Genomic DNA, 21,259 nt, shown 5'->3' with positions numbered 1-21,259 from the left:
AAGACCAGAACTTGCATATGAAAATCTTCTCACAGGACTCCAACCAAAGAGAAACAGCAACGTACAAATAACTTTTGAAATGTTTGAAGGATTTTGCTCTTGAAATTTGATAGCCCACTCCCTTACAAAAAAAAGACATTTTCACTAACAATTTTGTTTTCTCCTAAGGTGCTCTGTAAAAATGCAAGATACCATGAGGTTTTTTTAAACATCTTACTCTGCCATGAAGTTTCTCATTCAGTTTTGGTTCTCTGTGTTCAGTTTTCTTCACTTTCAGCCACTGTACCAAAGGTTTGATAGTCAGTCCCTAAGGATTGAAACAAGACAATAAATTCTTGGAAGTCCTCTTAGACTTTCCTCCAGCTGGTTAAACAGAAATAAAGCACATTTGTGTTTTATTTAGTGGTTCTCATACTTTCTCAGTTGATTTCTATTCCTTCTAGAAGATAAAATAATACAGTACCCTCAGCTCCTATTACAAAGGTTTGAAAAGACAACAGTGGAAAACTATATAATCTATAGGAAAAATATGGTAGTGGAAGAAGTGTTTTTATGCCACTGAATGTGGTATTTTCTCCGCAAATCAGGAGTTTGTGAACACAACTAAACTTTCTGTAATGCAGTTTAGAAAATATTGCAAGATGCTACCTACTGACATATTTTCATTTAAATTACTTTTTTTTAATCCAGAAAGTGCTATTTTGTTTGGACGTTAAATACTTCCTAGTCCCACTGCTTGCTGCTATATTTTAAAACAAGGACTGAAACTCAGGTAGATCAGCTTAATGACTGTATCTGCCCATTAAAAGCACTGTTCCCTATAGTTATTCGCATGAGGTGAAGGATGTTTAATCAGATATTAACTTGGCACTATTAATACCAAGCAGCTAAGACTGAACAATTTTTAGTGCAGAGGAAATTGTGTTTTGCCCCATGTGGTCCCACATGAAAACATAAAATAGGATCTTTGTTACTAAAATTACAAATTCAATTATGTTTTCAGTTCAGTGAAACAATATGCAACCTTCAGCTGAGAACTGCTTTAAGCATTCAGTACATTTGGGGGACTCCTTCTCCTTGCAAGAAGCATGCTTGAGAAATTAAATTACCTGGAATATAACAGTAAAAAACACAACAATGATGGTTGTGCTGACAAACAGCTTTCTTTCTCTCACTTTATCCTGATCCAGAAGTGCAACAAGAGCAAAAGCAACTGCTCCTCGTAGTCCTCCGTAGGACATCACCACCTGGTCTATTATCTCCAGCTGGACAGTTCTGTAGCGGTTAAGAATCCAAGTCTGTATAACGACACCTACAACAAACAAATGTCAGCACGTCTAGAAACACCCTCATGGAATGTCAATATCCCAGCTGTGAGTAACAGAAATGGTGCCACCAGACTGCCTTTATAACAATCTTCACCATCTACTTCCCCCCTCTTATCACTGTGCTGCCCACTTGGTGCCTTCTCATTACGTCAAGTCGAAGGAATTAGGTGAAGCCGCTTCTGTGAGCCAGCAGCTCATCTGAGAGGGCTGGCCTCTGGCACAGGCACTCCAAGGAAGGTTCTGCCATGTGCTGACCTTGGAAATTCGTTAAGAAAGAATATAGGTTTTGTAGCACCGTAACCAGTGATATGCACAGGGTCAGTTAAAACAAAAACAGGTTAAAACAGCACTGATTTAAGGAGTAAGTGTTGTACCCTTTGCAAATCACTGAAAATTACATTTAAGTCATTGTCTTATGAAGGGTTGTTCAGTTATGCTGACACTGTCTCCAGACCTACAGGTGAGATGCTGCCTGCTGCAGGAGACCTAAGGCTCTAGCTATCTCAATGAACTCCCACCATACAGAGGGAAAGAGCTTCACCACTCGTGTGACTGGTAGGGCATGTGTTTCCCACTGCAGCAGACCAGGGCTGTTAACCAGCACAAAACAGTTTCTTCTCTTTTAAAGAACTTTGAACTTGTGCCAAGTGTCTTGTCACTGTAAGGAGGGCCTCCGGAGGAGGGGACCTTGGAAATTCTACCAATCTGACTCCTCCAGGGTATGAGAGCTGCAATTATGTAAGGCCCAATATCATCTGGTATTTGGTAATTTGTCAATGTCCAAGATCAATTACTTTAGTGGGTGCTTATTGTTATTGCTGAATATTTACTATTTACTTATCACATCTATTACAGGATTGTTAACCGCCCATTTGAGGAATACAAAAAGTGTCAAAGAAAAGACCCGGAAAACTCTTCTAAAACACCTCAGGCACATTTGCAGTTACTGAAAGGCAGCTAAATGAACAATGCTTGCAGAATATTTAGAAAAGGAGGGCAAGGAGTTAGGCACTTCATTCAGCTCAGGAGCTTCTAGAGAGAATAAGAGCACAGAATCTAGGAAAACTGCCAGCTAGATAGATGTGTGACCTGTCATTTGAATTTAAGTCAAGACAAACAGGCAAATAAGCTGGTTTAATTTATTCCCAGGCGTAAGTACATAGACCAAATTGCCATGTGTGTTACTCTCTACAAGTATTTCATTCTACAGCTCTTTTGCGATTTTAGCAAAACTATAGCAGAACTATGTAGCTGGACAAATCATCATTGGTATTTTGAAATGTTTGCAAACTTATATAAACCCAGTAAATTGACAGTAGGTAATCTCTACCTGCCACTGCCTTATTTACTCAGTTTTTCATCAGTCCCTGAGAATTATTCCTTAAGCCAGAGAACCTGCAATGTAGTTCTGTATGGTCCGATATCACTGTGTGCCCAAAACCTGAAGTCAACCATAACATTAGCTTAAGGCAATCTCTTTAGTGCCAAATTGAAATAGCTGAAGGAAAGATACAGCTGACAAGAGTCACATCTTTTGTTAGGCTGCAAATTAAAGAACAAAGTCCATTTTACTGGGAGATTTTTGCCAGTGCCATTTACTGGGTCAACAAAGTTTAGCCACTGAATGATTTGTGTTAACTGCTGGCTACTCACATTCTCAAACATCATCAGAAATTAAATCCTGCTATATTTTCAGCAAATGACAGAATTTACTGTAGAGCTTGTTCTACTACTCTAATCCAAATCCAACAATAAATTCAACTAACATAAATGGAATGTTTTAAAAGGAGCAAACCTAGAACTCCAAATATTTTTTGGGGATAGGTCTAAAGAATATGTGATTGCATCAGCAGTACAATGCAAGAACAGGAAGGTCACTCTCTTACCAATAACTCTATATACTGAGATGAAGAGCAGAGTCAACAGAATAAAAGCCGTATTCCAATCCCAGATCTCTGGATCCACAGCTGAAATACCCAGGAACATGAAGATAATAGTTTCTGCTCCACTGGCTAGCATTTTCATAGTATATCTTACAGTTGTAGAAGACTGTTCAGATATGTTAGCTGTGACATATTTCTGACAGCAAATGCCACAGAAGGTTATCCTAGAAAAAGATGCAATTGTTCAGAAAATATGCGTTGCAACATTTAATATTATTTCCATCTGTCTGTCACATAGTGATAAAAACTCACTATTAATTCCTAAGAAAAGATCCATTCACAAGTACTTGTGGAGTCTACTCTTGATAAAAAGCATACCTCAAACATACATGCTGATGTGACCTCAAGTGGCCTGAAGACAGGATTTCATTAGAACATAGCAGCATGTAATTCTCTTCAGATTACCATACTCTTTTCAATGCAAATTTCTAAACCTTGTTTACATTAGACATAATCTTAAACTAATGATCTGTTTGCAGAAAGATTTTCAGAACTTGAATACACTTACTATATCATCTACAAACATGACAAGAAAAACTGGGAAGAAAAGTATGCTGGGAATCAATGGAGACTAAGAGAAGAAAGACCACAGAAGTACTCAAGCCAAAACAGGCAACATTTAGGCAAACCTTAATGGCCAGCCAAGACAGAGAGAACAGAGAATCGTGACATTTACACAGTGCCTTAGAAAAATATTGCTTTAGTTTCAAGTTATAGGGAGAGATGTCAGCACAAATGGACAACAGTTGAGTTTGAAGTATTATTAATAACAGAGAGGAAAGAGTCATGTCTGTATTTTGCAAAGGAGTTCTCGTGTTGCTCAGCAGATACAGAAGAACTTGCATTCCTTTTCAAGGCTGAATAACAGGATTGGCAAACTATAATCTAATGCAGTGTGAACATGGTATTAGCCAGCATAAACTTAATGAGTGTTGTATTCTATAGCTGTTCCATATAATTTAGGTTTTCCTTTCTATGTTTTTAAAAACCATATTCCCTTCTAATCCCCTTCGTAGGCAGTTATAAAAAGAGACTTACGCTAAGATGGCAGAAAGAGAAAGCATCTCTGCTGTGAGGTAGGACAGGTAGGAAATTATAAACACAAATCCAGGTTCAATGATCCTCACGTGCTTGGTGAAACGACTGACAAATGAGAGCAGGAATGCAAAGAAAATGCCAACCAGTGTCCCACCAAGGCTCACCACGAAGAATGACACTGAAAAACAAAACACCTAACACAACTTAAACCACAGAAATATAATGGTTTGAGCTAGTTCTCTTCCAAAGAGAGGACAGCAAATGGCCAGTAAATCACAGAAGAATTTGGAGGACATGTCAAATTCATTTCTAGGCTCAAGGCTTTTGAGCACTTGGTGCATGAATATAGAATTCTGTAGAAAAACAAGGCTACTTCTGTTAAGCCTCACCATTTTACTCTTATTCAAACCCACTGCATTTCTTTATGCTATTTTTCCCATGGTCTGTAAACAATTGTTCTTACAAAAACGTTTTATAGAATATGACCAAGTCACTATTAAAACATTTATTCATAAGATAATTTCATTTTACTTGGAATGGGAAATAGAGACTAATTTTTCAGGGAAAATTTCTTGATAGTTACTGGCAAACATTGCTTGATGGTGATCAGTGATAAGGAGTGGCAATGCCTGTATGCAGTATGGACTTTCCTGGAATGCAGGGAGACCGTAGGCTGAAATTAGGGAAATGCTCTTAAATACAAAGAAAAGATATATATCTGTCAGGTTTGGTGTTCTCAACAAATTGACTCCACATCTGTTGAGTCTTCTCAAAAGAAAACAGATCTGATTAAGTTTCCCAAATATTCAGGAATGTTTATTTATTTATTTTCTTAAGACATTTGCCTATGCCAAGAGTGTGTGAATATGAGTAATAATGAAAAGGGCTAAAAAATAACAGTTACCAATAGCATAATAGTAATATTTTGTTTAAAATACTGCATATATACACCAATTGTGTGATACAGAATTCACTTCTACGCACCTATGCCTTTGAGACATTCAATCCCCGTCACATTCGCTGCACCTATCGCAACAAAAGAGTCAAACACATTGTACAGCACCTGGAAAGAAAAGTAGACTAATTTAATAATTGCTCCTGAATTGAGCCTATTAAAATAATTTCCTTAGGGCCCTCAATATTATGAAGTCTGAAATTGAGTTTGACTGAAGGAAATTCTGTCACAAGGGTGAATTTTATATTTTCTCAAAATAAAAGAAATGCAGTAGGCCAAGAAAAAACAATTTTTTTTAAACAAAAAAATAACACCTCACAGCAATACATTTCTCCCTTCAATATGTCCCCTAAGTATAAGAAGCATTGTTACATATAGATGTGTTTTCTAAAGCACTCCTGACTGTAAAATCCAGGTATTTCAAAGATTCATTTACTCACATGTATAAGATAAATAAAAGACAATAATAAGATGCTAATAATGAGATACTGAATTATGTTGAATAAATTGAACATAAAAGAGAATATAATGATTGTGCTAAAACTTTTTAAATAATTGACTAACAGTGATTGAGCTGAAAGTAATGAATTCACCTTATCCATACCTGTGCCTAAGGAGGTTTACATGAGTATCATTTTTGAGACATACCAGTTTATTCTGCTCTTAGTTTCTCCAGTGGTGAATAAGGACTTTACTATGGCTTTCTCAGCATTCCTTGTTGCAGCTAAACTTGATAATTCTTATCATCTTCACCCAGTCATGGGATATAGACTACTTTTCTTCTGTAACAGTAGTCTTTTACATATTTATGTTTAAAGAAAGCTATACTATCCACTTTCTTCTGTCTTCCAGTCTTTCATTTTTCCAAGTAGTAACTCCACTGTTTCAAATTTCCCCATACGCTGCACTTTCTACCTCTGGACCATACTTGCTCGTCTGTTTTATTATCAATGAACAATCAAACTTTCTTTTTTTGTAGACTGTTTGATGTTGACACTTGAATTCATCAGAGGTTTATTTTTATATTTGTTTCTGGCAATACCCCAGAAGTACTAATGATACCAATATCCAGGGGCAATTAGGTTTCTCTGGAAGCCATACTGTCACCTTCAAGCTCATGTGAACAGTTAGGCTGCTGCCGATGACCCTGGAGTGCTTTGCTTCCTTGGCTGCAAAAAGTTAAGTCGCTGAGCCTCATGAACATGTCTTACCCTCCCTTGCAGATAGGCAGGAGCAAGAATTGTAAATGATCCAAAAGTGAACTGAAGCTGCACAGCAACTTGGTTGCATAGCATCTTTATGCCTTAGGACTTCCTGGTTCCTGACCACTAGCACTGGGCTACAATATTATTGACAATTTTATTCAGGGGAAAAAAAAATTTGTATGAAAAGTTGTTTCAATTAAAAAAAAAAAATCAGTATAATCTGGGATTCTGCTACATCTATTAAAGCCTTTTTAAATTTAAAAAATAATGGGGGTTTTTTAAATAAATCAGAAACTTTCTAAAATGTCATACAATTTTTTTTCTAATTTGGCTCTTTGTCCTATATCTGTTTGATAAACATCTGATCAAAGTAAAACTAAGGGAGCAGGCATAAACACTTCGAAGAGTATTCTCTCTCTCACTAGCTGAGGTATGCATATAAATTATGGGCATAACACAAATATAGAGAAAAATGCATGTGCATTAAACAATAACAAGCAAAGGAAGGCTTAAAATCCCTGGAACTGGTTTCATTAAGTCATCAAAGCCCTACTTAAACAGCAAAGGCAAATAAAACATGCAGCCCTGAAACTTCATTCGGAATGTCTAACCCAGGACTGCGAGTTTTATGTCACTTACCAGCTCCAAATAGCTGTAGTGCTCAAATATCTGATGTTTGTAAGCAAGACAGAAAACACCATGAGCTGCACTGCAGTAGCCCATGAGTAGATACACACAGAGAATATAGTGTTTCTTTAAAGGGGAAAACGCACTTCAGAAGAAATCCCCTTGAGTTAGATTGACTTTGGGATAGTTCATTTACTTACCACAGTTACAGCATCATTCAGAAGTGATTCTCCAAAAACAATGATGAATAGAACCTCATTGACATGGACTTCCTCAAACACTGCCAGAACAGCTACAGGATCCACAGCAGCAATTAAGCTGCCAAAGAGGAGGAAGTCCAGCAGCCCAGATTGCAGTTCACCTTCAAAAACAAAGCAAACAAATTACAAGCAGAATGATCTCTGTATTATCAATAGCAATGACAGACTGGGATATTACAGATAATGCCAAATACTGGAAAATAGACATGCCAAGGTATCAACTTGAAAGCGTGTTACAGTAACTACTTAAAAAGTTCTGCACTGAGTCATGTTGTGTCCTACAAGTTTTGTTGGATTCAGCACTGGCCCATGTGGATCAAAGTTACTTCTGGGAGCAGGACCAGTACTGTTCTTGTGACAAGACAGTTCCAGGTCTAAACTAGCTTTCTATTTGTGTGTGGCATGGTTTGTCTAACTTGACTAAATTATCCCAGGATAACTGAGAAATCACAAGATGTTAAGAGGACCATACCAGCTCTTCTGAAGTAAATGTTCCAAAATATTTCATGTCACAGGTCAAATGTGACTTTTGGTTAGTAAGAACTGCTACAGTGGTGTTTAACTGCACTCAGTACAAGTGAACACCAATTGTGGCCTCCTTACTCACTGATAGGTGTGGTTAAGCTACTTGTTCCCAAATTAGGATTCATGAGGCTGTTAAATTGTCTGCAAGTAGACCATAAAAATAGATGAAGGACCAAAATGTACCTCAACATGTTTGTGTTGTAGCCCCTAAGGAATTTTGGCAATGATTTCAAAAGTTTTGAAGGTACAAAACTCTGGTGACAATGTAACCCGGTATTTTTTTTAACCTGCCTTTAGTTATTAATGTTGTTTTGTTCAGTTATGCAAACAGACCAAGACAAGCATTCGCTGTCATTTTAAAAGTAGCAGAAAAAGAGAAGCAGCATAGCCACAAAAAATGCTTTGCTCAGCTTCCTAAATACCTAGCAAAATCTATCATCTTCATGAAATCAAAAGTGGAAACCTAGTCATTTTTTTCTAGGGAAAAGATTTCTGAGCACTAAAATTCCCTTTGTGTTCATTAATGGATGGAGGAAGCAAGGTTTATGAAGAAGTGATGTTGCTAAAAATTATATGAGGAAGAGCCAAGAAGGAGCAGGTTGAGAATTCATTCATTAAAACACAATGCAGAGGCCCATGCCCAAAATTATCAGATATGATTTCTACAGGTAAAGAAGAAATTCATCTAATTAAATGGTTTTTAAGCACGAGTCAGACAAGGACAGTCAGTAACCATACCACAGGATCAATAGTGCCTGTAAGGTACTTCCAGAACAATATGGCCACCCCTCTAGAAAGAACACTGAAAGGTAATTTTTCAAATTCAAAATGGTTTGTGCTAAGAATGTAAATGAAACAGAAACCAAATTCCAGATAGTTTTGATACAAAATGGCATAGGCTTATTTACTCAAGAAAAGGATACTTATACGGGCAGTCAGAGGCAGGAGTAAACAACTCCCTGTTATATGTGACAATGCCCAATATTCTGGTGGAGCTGCAGATGTATATATTCTCTTAGCTACGATCTGCCAATCAGATTATCTACAAGGTTTCCAAACAGTTTGTAGGGATCTTGGTATGGCCCTGAAAACAGAAATTCATAGCTTGCACAGATGTATAACTGCCTAATTTTTTCAAGAAGATAAATAGTCTTGTTCACACTTGGACCTATGGGGCTGTGAACAAGGACTGAGCCTATCGGTTTTAGCGTGCGAGTGGAGTTGAGGCAGTGACCTTAAGTCTGTGCCAAAAATTCTGACAACAGCCTTGAACCTAAATCCAAGCAATGGTTCCACCAAATGTTGTCCTTCTCAGGCAGGCCTAAGGAAGGAACAAGCCCAATGACAATAACTATCTGATATCAGGGTATAATAGAACGTAAGGTTTGAAAATAAATTGGCTGACCGAGATTGCTTATCTTTTTTATGTGTTACCAATTATAATCATTGGTACATTCTTTGAAGACTTGCAAATCTAGTAAGCAAATATTTATGGGGAGATGAGGACACATCTATAATTCCTACAAAGTCAAGAGGCCTGTAGTTTCTAAACGAGACTTTCATCTGAGTGATAATAGCTGTTATTTTTAATTGGTACATGACCATGGCTTCCTCCAGCACATCAGTGACACCTGACCAAGATATGTTCACTGGGCCCAGTTTAAGACCTTTGGATACACTCAGCATGTTGCAGGTATGACCTAGATTGTACAGGAAAAACTGTTATAAGAACTAGTCACAGCCACAATACTGCAAGTGTTAGTTCTCCAGTGGATTACATAATTCTTCCTGTTCTGTGCAAGCAGACTGATACGACTAATGGTTAGCAATTAATGTGCTAATCTTTTTATTTCAGTTCTAAAGAAGGATTTCTTCATCACTACCACCTCCTCCATTTTCCTTCTGCAAATTATTATATCTCAAGGGTGTTGAATGCCAACAAAGACCTGTTTTTATATTTATTTATGTAGGAAATCTATGCAATCCAGTTTGGATTATGCATTCTTTTATTGATGGACAGTACTACAAGCCCACTGAACAGCAAAGCTAGAAGTCATTTGGTTTTAGTTCCTCTTAGTCTGTTGTGGATTTACATTTCTACATTTTATAATATTACTTTTATCATTATTCACTCCAATTGTAGAATAAATGGGATAGAAATAAATATGAGCCATGGAGCTTCAACCAGAAGGTACTATGAACTCTTCTAGAAACTGAGCTACTCAGCATTCTCCTATCTTCAGCAAGTAACAAGAGCAAGGCTTTTCACAGTGTGGTGGTTAAATCTTGTTGACCTCTTGGAGGTCAACACAATAGATTTAGTGGATTAGTAAGTCTGTGTCATGTAGATATTTTAGACTCCTACTCAGCTTTGCTGGAGAATGACATAGTTTGAATCAGGGACAGCCTTGTCTGGCCTTTTTCACAGCTGGAATTAGAACTCTAGTAGGTCTTCATGGCAAAGACAGGTCCCCACAGTGCACAAATACTGCTCTTTCTAAACATCAAACTTTGCCAGACATGTCAGTTTATTGTTTGCCTTTATTAACATCCCCATATTTCTCTTGTAGAGCTTTAACTGTGACCTGTGGTAGGGGCTGATTGATCTGTGTAGCTGTAACCTCAGAGTTCTAGTATGCATTGTCACTATCACTAAAAGATTCTCATACTGATGAAGCAGAGCATATAACCATCAAACCCAGCTTTTGCAGTTAGTCATGAGTTGTTTACAGATTGGGAGGAGAAGAATTATTTGAGTGAATTTTCCTCCTAAAATAATTTTTTTTGAAAAACAGCCAACTTTTCTATTTCATATGTTGTAAGGAAATCAATCCTTTCCTTTTAATGACTTCTAGCAACATATTTTAAGAGCAATGATTATAAATTATATTTCCAAGAACAGGTTTTTTTAGGAAAATATTTTTGGTCATATTTTTAAATTGTTCCAAGTATCTTGGATATTTAAATATAGAAATCCTTTTCCAATCTGCAATAGAAATATCCCTGTCATATATCTTCTTTCTGAACAGCTGATTTTAATTATAAATGTGATATTGTGGATTAAATATATTGCTTAAAGCACAGTAAACCTCTTATCTACCTAAAAAATGTCAAAGATTTTTGCATCTGAGCTGTCTCCTTTGTATCTTCTTAAGAAAATACTACTGCTTCTAAAATAAGAGTTATAATAAGGTAAATATCTAAAATGTATCCATCATAGCTGTCTATATTACAAACATCTACAATTACATAACATGAGTCTTAAATGAAAGTAGAGATTAAATACTGCTGTTCTGTGCCTCTTCTAGCAGCCCTGTGCCCTTACATCACAGTGTAATTAGGACAAAGTGTGTCTTGGAATCACAGAATGGTTTGTGCTGGAGGGGACTTCTTACACCCTCCAGTTCCGCTACCTGGGACACCTTTCACCAGACCAGGTTGCTCAGAGCCCCATCCAACCTGGCCTTGAACACTGCCAGGGGTGGGCCATCCACATCATCTCGTCTGTGGAAAGCACAAGCAATAGGAAGCCCTCACTTTTTGGATTTGTGGTCTAGGAAATTGTGCATCAGCCACCCTTTCAAGCCCCTTTGGACTGCTCCCATTAACATGGCTTCCTTTTTTTTTCTTTTTTAGTAAGGCATCTGCTACTTCATTCTGTAAAACTTCTAGATCTTCCGTTACAATTTCCAGACTCAGAAAATGCAAAAGAGATGTGTGGATGAGTCATGCATATATACCCACTCAGTAGCCACTTAATATTGGATAGCACTTATTATAAATAGCACTTAATTGCATTAATAACATTAAATACAATAATAATATTTAATATTAAATAACAGTAAAAATAATACATAATAATAAAAGCTGACTTCAGGAAGACACTTTCATTTCAGAGTAACTTTTAAGGTTTCTATCACAGCAGAAACAAACAAGCCCTTTAGTGTGTATTTTTGTCCAGATGTCCATTAGAGAAGGAATCCTGAGCTTTATCCTGAGATTTGTGCACCCATTTAGAGCAGGACAATATAACAGACGTGGATTCAAGAAGCTTTTATACTTCTGTTAGGGAAGATTTTTCTCTAAGGAAAGGGTCATTTTTAAATTTGATAAAGATATTACAAATTGCTCCCTTTAAAATTGAATTTTTCTGCTGGAAAGAGTTGTTATATTGTAACATCACCCATCTAACAGTTTATGCAGTGGCATTCATAACTGTGTCTTCACAGATCAAACTTACCCATTATTCCAGTCAGATAGACACCATAGAGAGATAAACCAGTAGTGGCAGCATTCCAGATTGTCCCAATGACAGCATACAAAAGGATGGAGCCAAGATTTCCGAAGAACAATCTATTTGGCATAAAATATCCAGCATCCAAAACAATGGGGGGCAGCAAATAGAAGAAAAATACAGTTGGTGTCAGGGAGAAGGAGGCAAGGTGATCTGCTGCCCATACAATGCCACCGAGGATAAGACCAAGGACAATCAGCAGAGCACTTTCTGGAACCACCCGAGTGACTTTGTGGGACAAGTGGAAAACTGCAAGGAAACACAAAAACAGTGAGTCAGAAATGAAATGGAGAAACAATTTGAGCAACAGCTGTTGATAGCTGGCAATTTTGACTCCACACAAAGTTTTTGCTTTCACTGTGATCAGACCCAAAAGTATGTGTGGGATGTTTGGGAAATAGACACTTATAGAATAAAAAAAAAGGAGTTGATCTTCAGATTTTATCCAGCATATTTTAACTTATATAGAGCCAACATTCCAAGATATTTATATCTTTCATTGGATTATCTTCTCTTAACAAGATCTGTTTAGGGAAAGATGATGTTCTGTGCAAAGCAGTAAGTGCAAGGCTGAAAAGCAGTGGAGAAGTCCTGGAAATGTATGATATTATGGTTTGTTTCTGTCACTAAAAATACAATCCAGCCTCCTAATTATTGTCTTTAAAAATTATTGGAAGATATTATAAGGATGCTGCAAGAAGAACTAGTTTCAAGACAACTCTTTTTAAATGTATAAATATTCTGATAATGCAGCCTGCAGCAGGAAAAAAATGAAACTTATATCATGGGAGATCCCTTTTGAGCCTTTTCTTCAAGACATCCCTAATGAGGATTTCTCATAATTCAGAGGCTTTCTGATGGAATTGAGGCTTTAGTGGTTCCTTCAAATATGTATTTGTGTGAAATGGTTCTGCAGTAGGTTGCTTTCTTTTGTATAAGGTGTCACAAAAATTGTATATTAAAATAGTCTGTAAAATCTGTTAATAAACAAAGAATATATAGTATCTATAATAGCAAAACATGTAACTGTATGGTGTGGCCAAAGTATTAAACTAGCCAATGATTAGAAGGAGGGAAAATTACTGAGTTCCGTGAGCAAATCTAAAGAGACAGAGAGATGGCACAACCAGACAGAAAAAACAGGCTGTTCAAGGTGACAGAAACACAACTAAGACTGCCAATACATGTGGCAACATGTATTTATAGTGCATTTGATAGGTATCAGATAAAAGAAAATAAAAAAGCAGAGAGAAGAACAGAGAGAATTCAAGTCTACAAAGAAAGATGGAACATAAAATAGGAGGAAGAGGCAGAAGTGTTTGATAATAAGTAAGGACGGGTGGTTTAATTGACTTTCTTAGGTTTTCTGTAAGCTTGTCCTTCAGTTTATCTTAAGTAATGATGTGTCCCAGATGGCCTGAACCCTGGTACTTTGTGAAACTGACCCAATAAATGTGGCTTTACTTACATAGCTTTGTGTTGAAAATGCAAGTTGCACTTCAGGAAGGAAATTTTAACAAAAGCCACCAAGCGTCTCCTGGTTTGAACATCAGCTGTGTTGAAGCTGTTGTTAAGCTAACGCAATTTAACTAAACTAACTAGCTTGGACAAAAATCCATCATTATGAATTCCAGACTCTTAAGCCATAGTGGGAGAATCTTTCCAATGACCATGCAGAGATCTTAAACCAGGTTACTTTACTGAAAGACCATTGTTTTTCTTCCCATCCAAGTATTTGTCCTTGTCAAACATTTACTAGTTACCTTTTAGAGTGTTTTAAGGGCCCTACTCCTGAACTCTCAGCTTTTGCCTTGGTTGCATCTACACAGGCACGATCCATCATTACAGCAGCCCCACAATAATGTGCTTCCTTAAGCTATAGAACCTTCATGATCTCATCAGAATAGAAAACATGAAAGTGACCACAGCCTCCCTATGCCAATAATGAGCATGAATGTTGATGTTCCTGAGTGTTTGCAGACAAGACTTGAAAACATGTTGGAGCACAGCTAAAAAGAGGGATTAATACAAAAGCAACCAGACATGAAAACAAACTGCATTCAGTGAAGCTGACTAAACCATGCCAGCTTTCTATGTCATCGGTGTCATGTAAGAAGAGATAAATGACACTTCACAGAAAAAAAACACTCTGATTTTTCTGTTAAGTTTCCTCTCTTTGTTATGAAATCCCTTGGGCTTGCATTAAAAAAGAAGAAGAGAGAGGAAATTAAATGAAGAAAAATAAACTAGCTACTATTCCATGTGTACAAATTGCGGCATTTAGCTTCTCAAAAGTCCTTCCTACTAGTCATTCTTGATTCCTTGAATTTTCAGTCCGTGAATTATCAACTAATTTATCACTTCACAGAGAGGGGATTATCTCCTTATCCCTGAAAATGAATGCTGCTGAGCTAGTCTTACTAACCAAAGTCTGTTTTTCCTACTCTTACATTAGCAGATAAGCCATGACTACAAGAAGTTAAAGTTAAAAATTTAAAATGAACCTGTGAAGACTTTTCAAAACTAGGCATTTGGAAAAAAAAACAATGTCCAGCTAAAATTTTGTATTTTGTAGAATTCTCTCCTTTACAACCAAAACCAGTTTTGAATGCTGGGAAAAATTGTCTCCTCCTAAAAGTTGCATTTTCCCAGCGAATCAGCTCTGTCTTATCTGTCTGGGTCCCCTTTAACTCCAACCCACTTGTTATCTGTGCCAGATTTTAATACTATCAGCAATAAATTCTTCTACTCTGTTAGTTTAAGGATGCAGGCCATAGACAGGAAAGTTATTGCATGAATGGGGTCTAGAGAAGCCTCTTTTCATTTTTGTATATGGCCCAAGCAAAATCTGAAAACCAGACTATATTTGTTTGAAGATAACTTTTTAGCTAACTCTTCAGGCAGATAGCCTGCTATATGATTAACAGAAATATGTCTATAAGCATAGAAATAAATAAAAGGAAAATACCACAACTGATGAAATTTAATAAAATAGCTTTGCACTGAGATGCAATTGGAACTTAGATTCATGTTTGAGCTCGTATTTGCACCTACACAGATTGATTTTTTTTTTCTGGCTATGTGTATAAAATATATTTAATCAAGATTGTACATTATGAGTAGTTATTCCATTTGTGGAATTTGATAGAGATAGGTTAATTCTAAATTCATTTCTTAATGTTTATTTTTGTAATTCATTATTCTGAAGCAACGTCTCTGATATATTCTGAGAGTATTACAATCCCACACCATGATAGCACTTCTGTTTCATAAAGTTTGCCTTTACTTGTCTTAAAGAGATCCAAAAACTGTTCCACAAAATTAATTGTGTCCCCATGACAAAGTAGAACTGGAAGCTTTAATTACACCTAAATGTCTAGCATGACTAGGTGTTTCACCTGACTGAGGAGCAAAATACAGCAAGGTTTGTAAACACCTAATGGACAAAGGGTTTAGTTTGATTCTGATGTGGTAGGAATTTCAACTATCAGGAAGGATGGCATGCAGTGCTGCTCAGATAAATTACCCTGTTACAGACCCAGAGATGTGATTGTCTCCTTTACCACTGTTAATATATTTTAATGAGGAGAGAGAAAGGGTAAAGGAGGAACACCTGTAGACAGTTCATGGCATAAAGAAATAACTGTGCACAGGGCAATTTTGTGATCCATAAATTTTGATATATAACATTTTAACATTTAGCATTTGGAATTCTTTTACCTAGGTCCAGATACAGTATTTAAGAAAAAGTTAAACATCTGCCTCATTTCCAGTACATGCTATACCTGGTTTGAAAGTGGGTTGGACTGGCTACTGGGTAAACTGGGTTTAAATTCAAGCTGAGCATCACCAAATTAGAAGCTTTCTACAAAATTAAGAAACAGTTGCACAGTATAAACATCCTGTGATTTTTTTCAGATGCTTCCTTTGAGATCCAGGAAAAGGGCCTGTGGCATTTAAACTATCTGATGAGAAAGACAAAACAAATTAGCAGTCTATGAATGTGGTGACTGGAACCACTTTCTTTTGACATGAAGAATGAAACATACCTTAAGAGGTAAATTGGGATTTATGGCCCTTTATGAATGCAGTAACTCAGATTAAATCCTTCAGTGGAATTACAGCATTTAGTGAACTGTCTCTTGCTTTCTAAGGCCATCTGTGACTGGTTTGGAAGATGTGATTCAACAGAATAAGCTTTTTCTCACTTACTCAAAGAAATGAAGTCAGGAAAACTGGTTAAAAGCAAGAAAAAATTAATTTAAACATAATAAAAAAGAGATACTGTAAAATTCATCTTCAAGTTGTAATGTTTGTAGACACCTAAAAAAATTCTGAAGTAGGGTTTTCACTTATTTTTTTTAATTATCTCTAACAAAACCAAATTTTAATCAATACTGGTTTTTTCTTGTCAAAGGAAATATTTTAATTTAGCTAGAGCTAGGATTTTTTTTTTTTTGCATTATTTCCAGCCAAAATTAATAATTTGAGATAGATTTACAACCTTTTGAAAATACACCACTGCAAAAACAAAAATCTGAAAGTACCTATTTAAAATACTGCTAAATTTCAGGATTTAGGCAGTCATTTCAACACTATTTCAAATGAATAATTACATTTCTATTATCTTTGATAGGGTAAATCAAGTCTCTGAAAACAGTGAAATTATTTTTGCAGCTAGTATCACTGTTCTAGTGAATCACAAAACCTACCACGTGCACAGTACACAATGTGTCATCCAGAGAAATCAAGAACTGACCTATAATAATGTTGACAATTCTCTGATGACTTTTTTCCATGTATCTTTGGATAAGATCCAAGGACACATAAAATAATTTAGAAAACTAAAATATGATCAGCCTATCATTTCCATAGTTTCTGCACAAGCATAGATATGAATCCACAAACATTTCTGAGCTCCTCCTATCAGGGTTAGTGGCAGGCGTGAGGTCTCCTACATGCATTTTTACTAATGGTTCAAATATGCACTGACACTCCCTTATTAGTCTGTTTCCAGTTCTGACTTTTTATTTTCACTTATAAAGTTGAAGCTGACATACTTCATCAAGCCATGGGTGCTTCTCTTTGGAGCTCCAAGACCTGATTCTCTGCAGCTGGTGAAAACCCTTGCCATTGACCAAAGTGAGAGCAAAACACAACAAGCTCCTCTGTGCTTCTTTACTTTTCAGAGATGCAACTAACAGGATCTCCAAGGCAGCACACAGTAAGATTTTTTTAACAGCACAAGAAACTTCTTAAGAGAGGGCATAATAAATTACACAGAAGAATATTCTGCCCAAAGAGAACTCTTCCCTCTAAATATCTTCCAGCAGTTGGACACTGACCGGCAAGCATGAAATTTTTGTATCTTACCTTTTGTACCTGTTCACATTCTCATTAACATTATAAAAGAATTCAATTCAAAAACTGTTCTACCATTTTCACAATTTTTTCAGTGGTGCCTCCTGCAGATATATGTTATTATTTAACACACAAAAAAAACCCCAAACCAAAAACCAACCAAACAAACAAACAAACAAACAAAAAACCAAAATAAAAAAAACACCACCATTTCTATAGCGTCCCTGGAGAAAAATCTGATTTATCTTGCCTGTAAAATAGCTCACAGTACAGTCAAATACCAGTTTATGACCTAAATTGCATCAACTGTAGCTGGTCAGTAATGTAGTTCAAAAGAATCCATTGCTGTTATGCTGGCCTACCTAAGACATGGCCAAACCCTCTAAAATATAATATACAGCATGCATTTTCAAGACAGGATTGTTTTGCTTCTCCCATGCCTAAAAGTCATGGATCCCTGGGCACGCTCTTGCTCCCTAGCCCCACACTTTAGTTGCAGAGACATAGTGGGTCACAGCTCAGACTGACCAGCTGCATCTGCCACACCAAAAAGAAGCTGCAATGCTATAGAAATACGTACAGCCAACACACACACCTGCAAGAGACTGCAGCACTCATGGGGTAGGAGCTGGGACAGAGCCAATGGTGTATTTTCTATGTCTGTTTTTTTATAGCCTGCAAACTCCTTTAAGAGAGTAGATTAGATTAGATTAGATTAGATTAGATTAGATTAGATTAGATTAGATTAGATTAGATTAGATTGTTTGGAGATTGTATCCCATTAAACTGTTTAAGTAGGAGTCCTGACATCCAAAAAGCAGCTGAGCAGTCACTGTTTTAAAGTGACTTCTCACTCTTGGTTTACCAAGAGTCTGATGTAATCACTGAGTTTAATTGGCTTCCTCTGGTGTGTGCTGTGGTCCTCTCATGATACAGGAGGGCAGTGTATGTCAGTCCCAGTCTGCACATCACCTCATCCAGTCTAACAGTGAATTTTTCTTATAAAATGGACAGCACAAAATCCTTAGCAAACTTTCCCATTGCAACATTCCCCATTGCAACAAACTTTCCCATTGCAATTTAGAAAATTGCTTAACAATAATGATAATTTTTGGTTTCATTTTTAATCATGTTGGCAGTTTTTAAAAGTAGTTCTCTTCAATGCTACTTTCTCTTCTGTTTATTGGGCCAATTTATTTAAACTGCCACTTTAATCTTTAATTTCTCCAGAAGTTTTGCTGATAAGTCTAATCTCTGCTTATTCCGTTCTTTACTAAGAGAAGGTTTTTGATACCATTTCCTGTTTAAGAAATTTTACTTGTTTATAATTCTCCTTTTATTATGGCTCCCTTTACTTCTCAACAGTCATGCCCACCTACTAGTTTCCCAATAAACTTCCTGCACATGCTATAATTGGTTTCTTTATACTCTCAGGTCTTCCATTTTCTGGTCTATCTTTATAATTTTTATTATTTTCACAGATGCACCAGTTTTGCATCCTTCAGTGCTTTGACCTCAGTTGTACTGGATCTCTTTGTTAACATGTCTTCCACAACTTGACTTCCTGAGTTCCCTACTTTAGCAAACACAGCATTTTTTGCCTACATAGCCATAGGCACACCTTTCAACAGAGTATCTGGGAATTCTCATCAAGAACCATAAATACTAGAAGGGCTATTTGGCTGTTTATCCAGACCTTCATTATCACACCATCATATTTAATGATCCTCATCTCAGAGGATTATTGCTCCAGCTAAGTGTATGTGAAGGTACACCACCAGCACTCATCACAGTTAGAGACTTCATTCTGATTTCTAGCCTGAACTTGTTCACAGATACTTTATGTCCATTTTCTTTTGCAGAAGTGATATAGATTTTCTTAAATGCTGGTTTGCCCTAATACTAATTCCTTAATTTCCTACAACATAAGCAGAGAAAAAGCCATGTTTTGTTGCTTGTCTTTGGTTTTTGAGAGCAAACCACTGCTTTTCAGGCTTCAGTTCTGTCTATTTCAATCTGAGTTCACCTTTGTGGATTCAGAGCCATCAGAAATATAGATTGCATTCTGCATGAGTCATAGTAGAAGCAGGTCCAACAACATTAATAATTTCCTATCATAATCTATAGTTCAGCTACATCCTGGATTCTTTATCACACTGGTGACTCACAGTCACCTTGAATTCACTTTGTACAGATGTACCTCTCTTCTCCTTCCCATTCTCATGGCAGTTCGTGCCACGGCCTCTGAGTGAAACTGCCCGTGCTATTATTGTATTGCACACCTTCCCCTAGTACTCAGGATTATATATTTTTCCTTGTACAATAGCCAGATCTACAAGAATACTGATAATGCCTGCAGAAATGAGTAATCAGAAACCTTCAGTAGGAAGGCCCACATCTGTGAAGTGGTAAATCAAAAAAGAGCAAAACCAAAGCCCTGCATAACATCTGTCCAAAAACTAAACTCTAGTGACTTCCTGTGGCTGAAAAATAATCCTTTTTTAGTTTCATACTTTTATCTCATCTTTTCTTTTTCTACACAGAAACTATTTTACCCTGTCTCATCTGCAGATTAATTTAGACTTAAATTAAAGAAAAAATGTCTTCCATTGTGTCATGAGTGGTTCAGTTGAAGCAAAGATTCAAAGCATTAGGGAACTGCATTTCTAGTTTGTCCAGGAAATGTTTGGACAGACTTGTCAGAACTGAAGCTGATCATTATTATTCTATATTTGCCTTTCTAATCTTTATCAACAAAGTGTGCTCAGTTCTTTTTTTTCCTGCTCAGAGCACTGACAGCATATTTTATAGTCCCTTGGATTCTGTTCTGTGGACCTTGCAACAAGAAAACAAGTGTTGTGAATTGATGTTGCCATTTTGAATTATTTATACACAACAGGCAAAAATCTCTTAAGAAAACAGATTTTAAGGATTTCTTCTATCAATACTCCTTAGACAGACATGAAATTATTTTATTAATCAGTACCTTATGCTTTTACCCAATCTAGAAAAAACAAGAGATTTATTGAAAAAAAAATTTGAGTTAGTTTATATCTGAAGAAACTCAGAGATGTATCCACTTTTAGTATTGGATCTTGGTACTGCCTTAAAATGTACTACGTGGCCATGTCTATTAATATTATTTTTACTTCATCTTGGACATATTTTTCCTAAGCAAGACACAAAAGTCCTTCATATGGACGGACTGGTTTGGGTTTGGTTTAATCCAGCTCAAGAAAGCTTGCTTTATTTGTGGCACATGTAATGGTCACCATTTACAAAGTGCACAGCATTGTAATGAGCTCATTAAGGAGGAAATTTTAGGTAGCTGGTCTCTGTAGGTGAACAATTAACAAAATATGTTAGCAATTAAAAATGTAACCAACATACAGGTCAAGGTTCTCAGCTGATAGGTCATAACATAGTAAGATAGCCTCAAGCCAAACTCAAAGAAGTGTGTGAGTAAGCAACTATTACCTCTATAAGCACTTAGAACATAATGAAGCTTAAACAGTCAGGCACAGTTTATCATAATTATGTGAAATAATTCTTTTTTGAAGGGGCAGTCCCACTGCAGTGCAAGTGTGGTAGCATTTGGCCCTTATGGAACTGAGCGGCACTGAAAGAAAAATGGGAACAGTCAAAAATAATATTTCAAAATGAGAGCAAAGTACACATTAGAAACACCTTGAAGTATAGTAGAGGATATAAAACAGGACAGTA

At 36.6% G+C, this 21,259-nt stretch overlaps 1 protein-coding gene across 1 annotated transcript in view; it reads right to left on the bottom strand.

The window, feature by feature from the left end:
• SLC9A3 (solute carrier family 9 member A3) overlaps positions 1-21,259 on the bottom strand; it is a gene marked incomplete at both ends in the record, with an annotated part of 49,144 nt that overhangs the window by 12,130 nt on the left and 15,755 nt on the right. The window contains 7 exons of the mRNA XM_084211453.1: positions 218-307; positions 1,110-1,312; positions 3,215-3,435; positions 4,310-4,487; positions 5,294-5,372; positions 7,297-7,457; positions 12,122-12,424. Coding sequence (XP_084067579.1) covers positions 218-307; positions 1,110-1,312; positions 3,215-3,435; positions 4,310-4,487; positions 5,294-5,372; positions 7,297-7,457; positions 12,122-12,424 — 1,235 coding nt within the window. The remainder of the gene's footprint in view (positions 1-217; positions 308-1,109; positions 1,313-3,214; positions 3,436-4,309; positions 4,488-5,293; positions 5,373-7,296; positions 7,458-12,121; positions 12,425-21,259) is intronic.

The sequence above is a fragment of the Fringilla coelebs genome (genome assembly GCF_963513975.1).
Source record: "Fringilla coelebs genome assembly, chromosome: 1".
In the NCBI taxonomy this organism is placed as follows: domain Eukaryota; kingdom Metazoa; phylum Chordata; class Aves; order Passeriformes; family Fringillidae; genus Fringilla; species Fringilla coelebs.
This window is presented reverse-complemented; position numbering and strand designations above follow the sequence as displayed.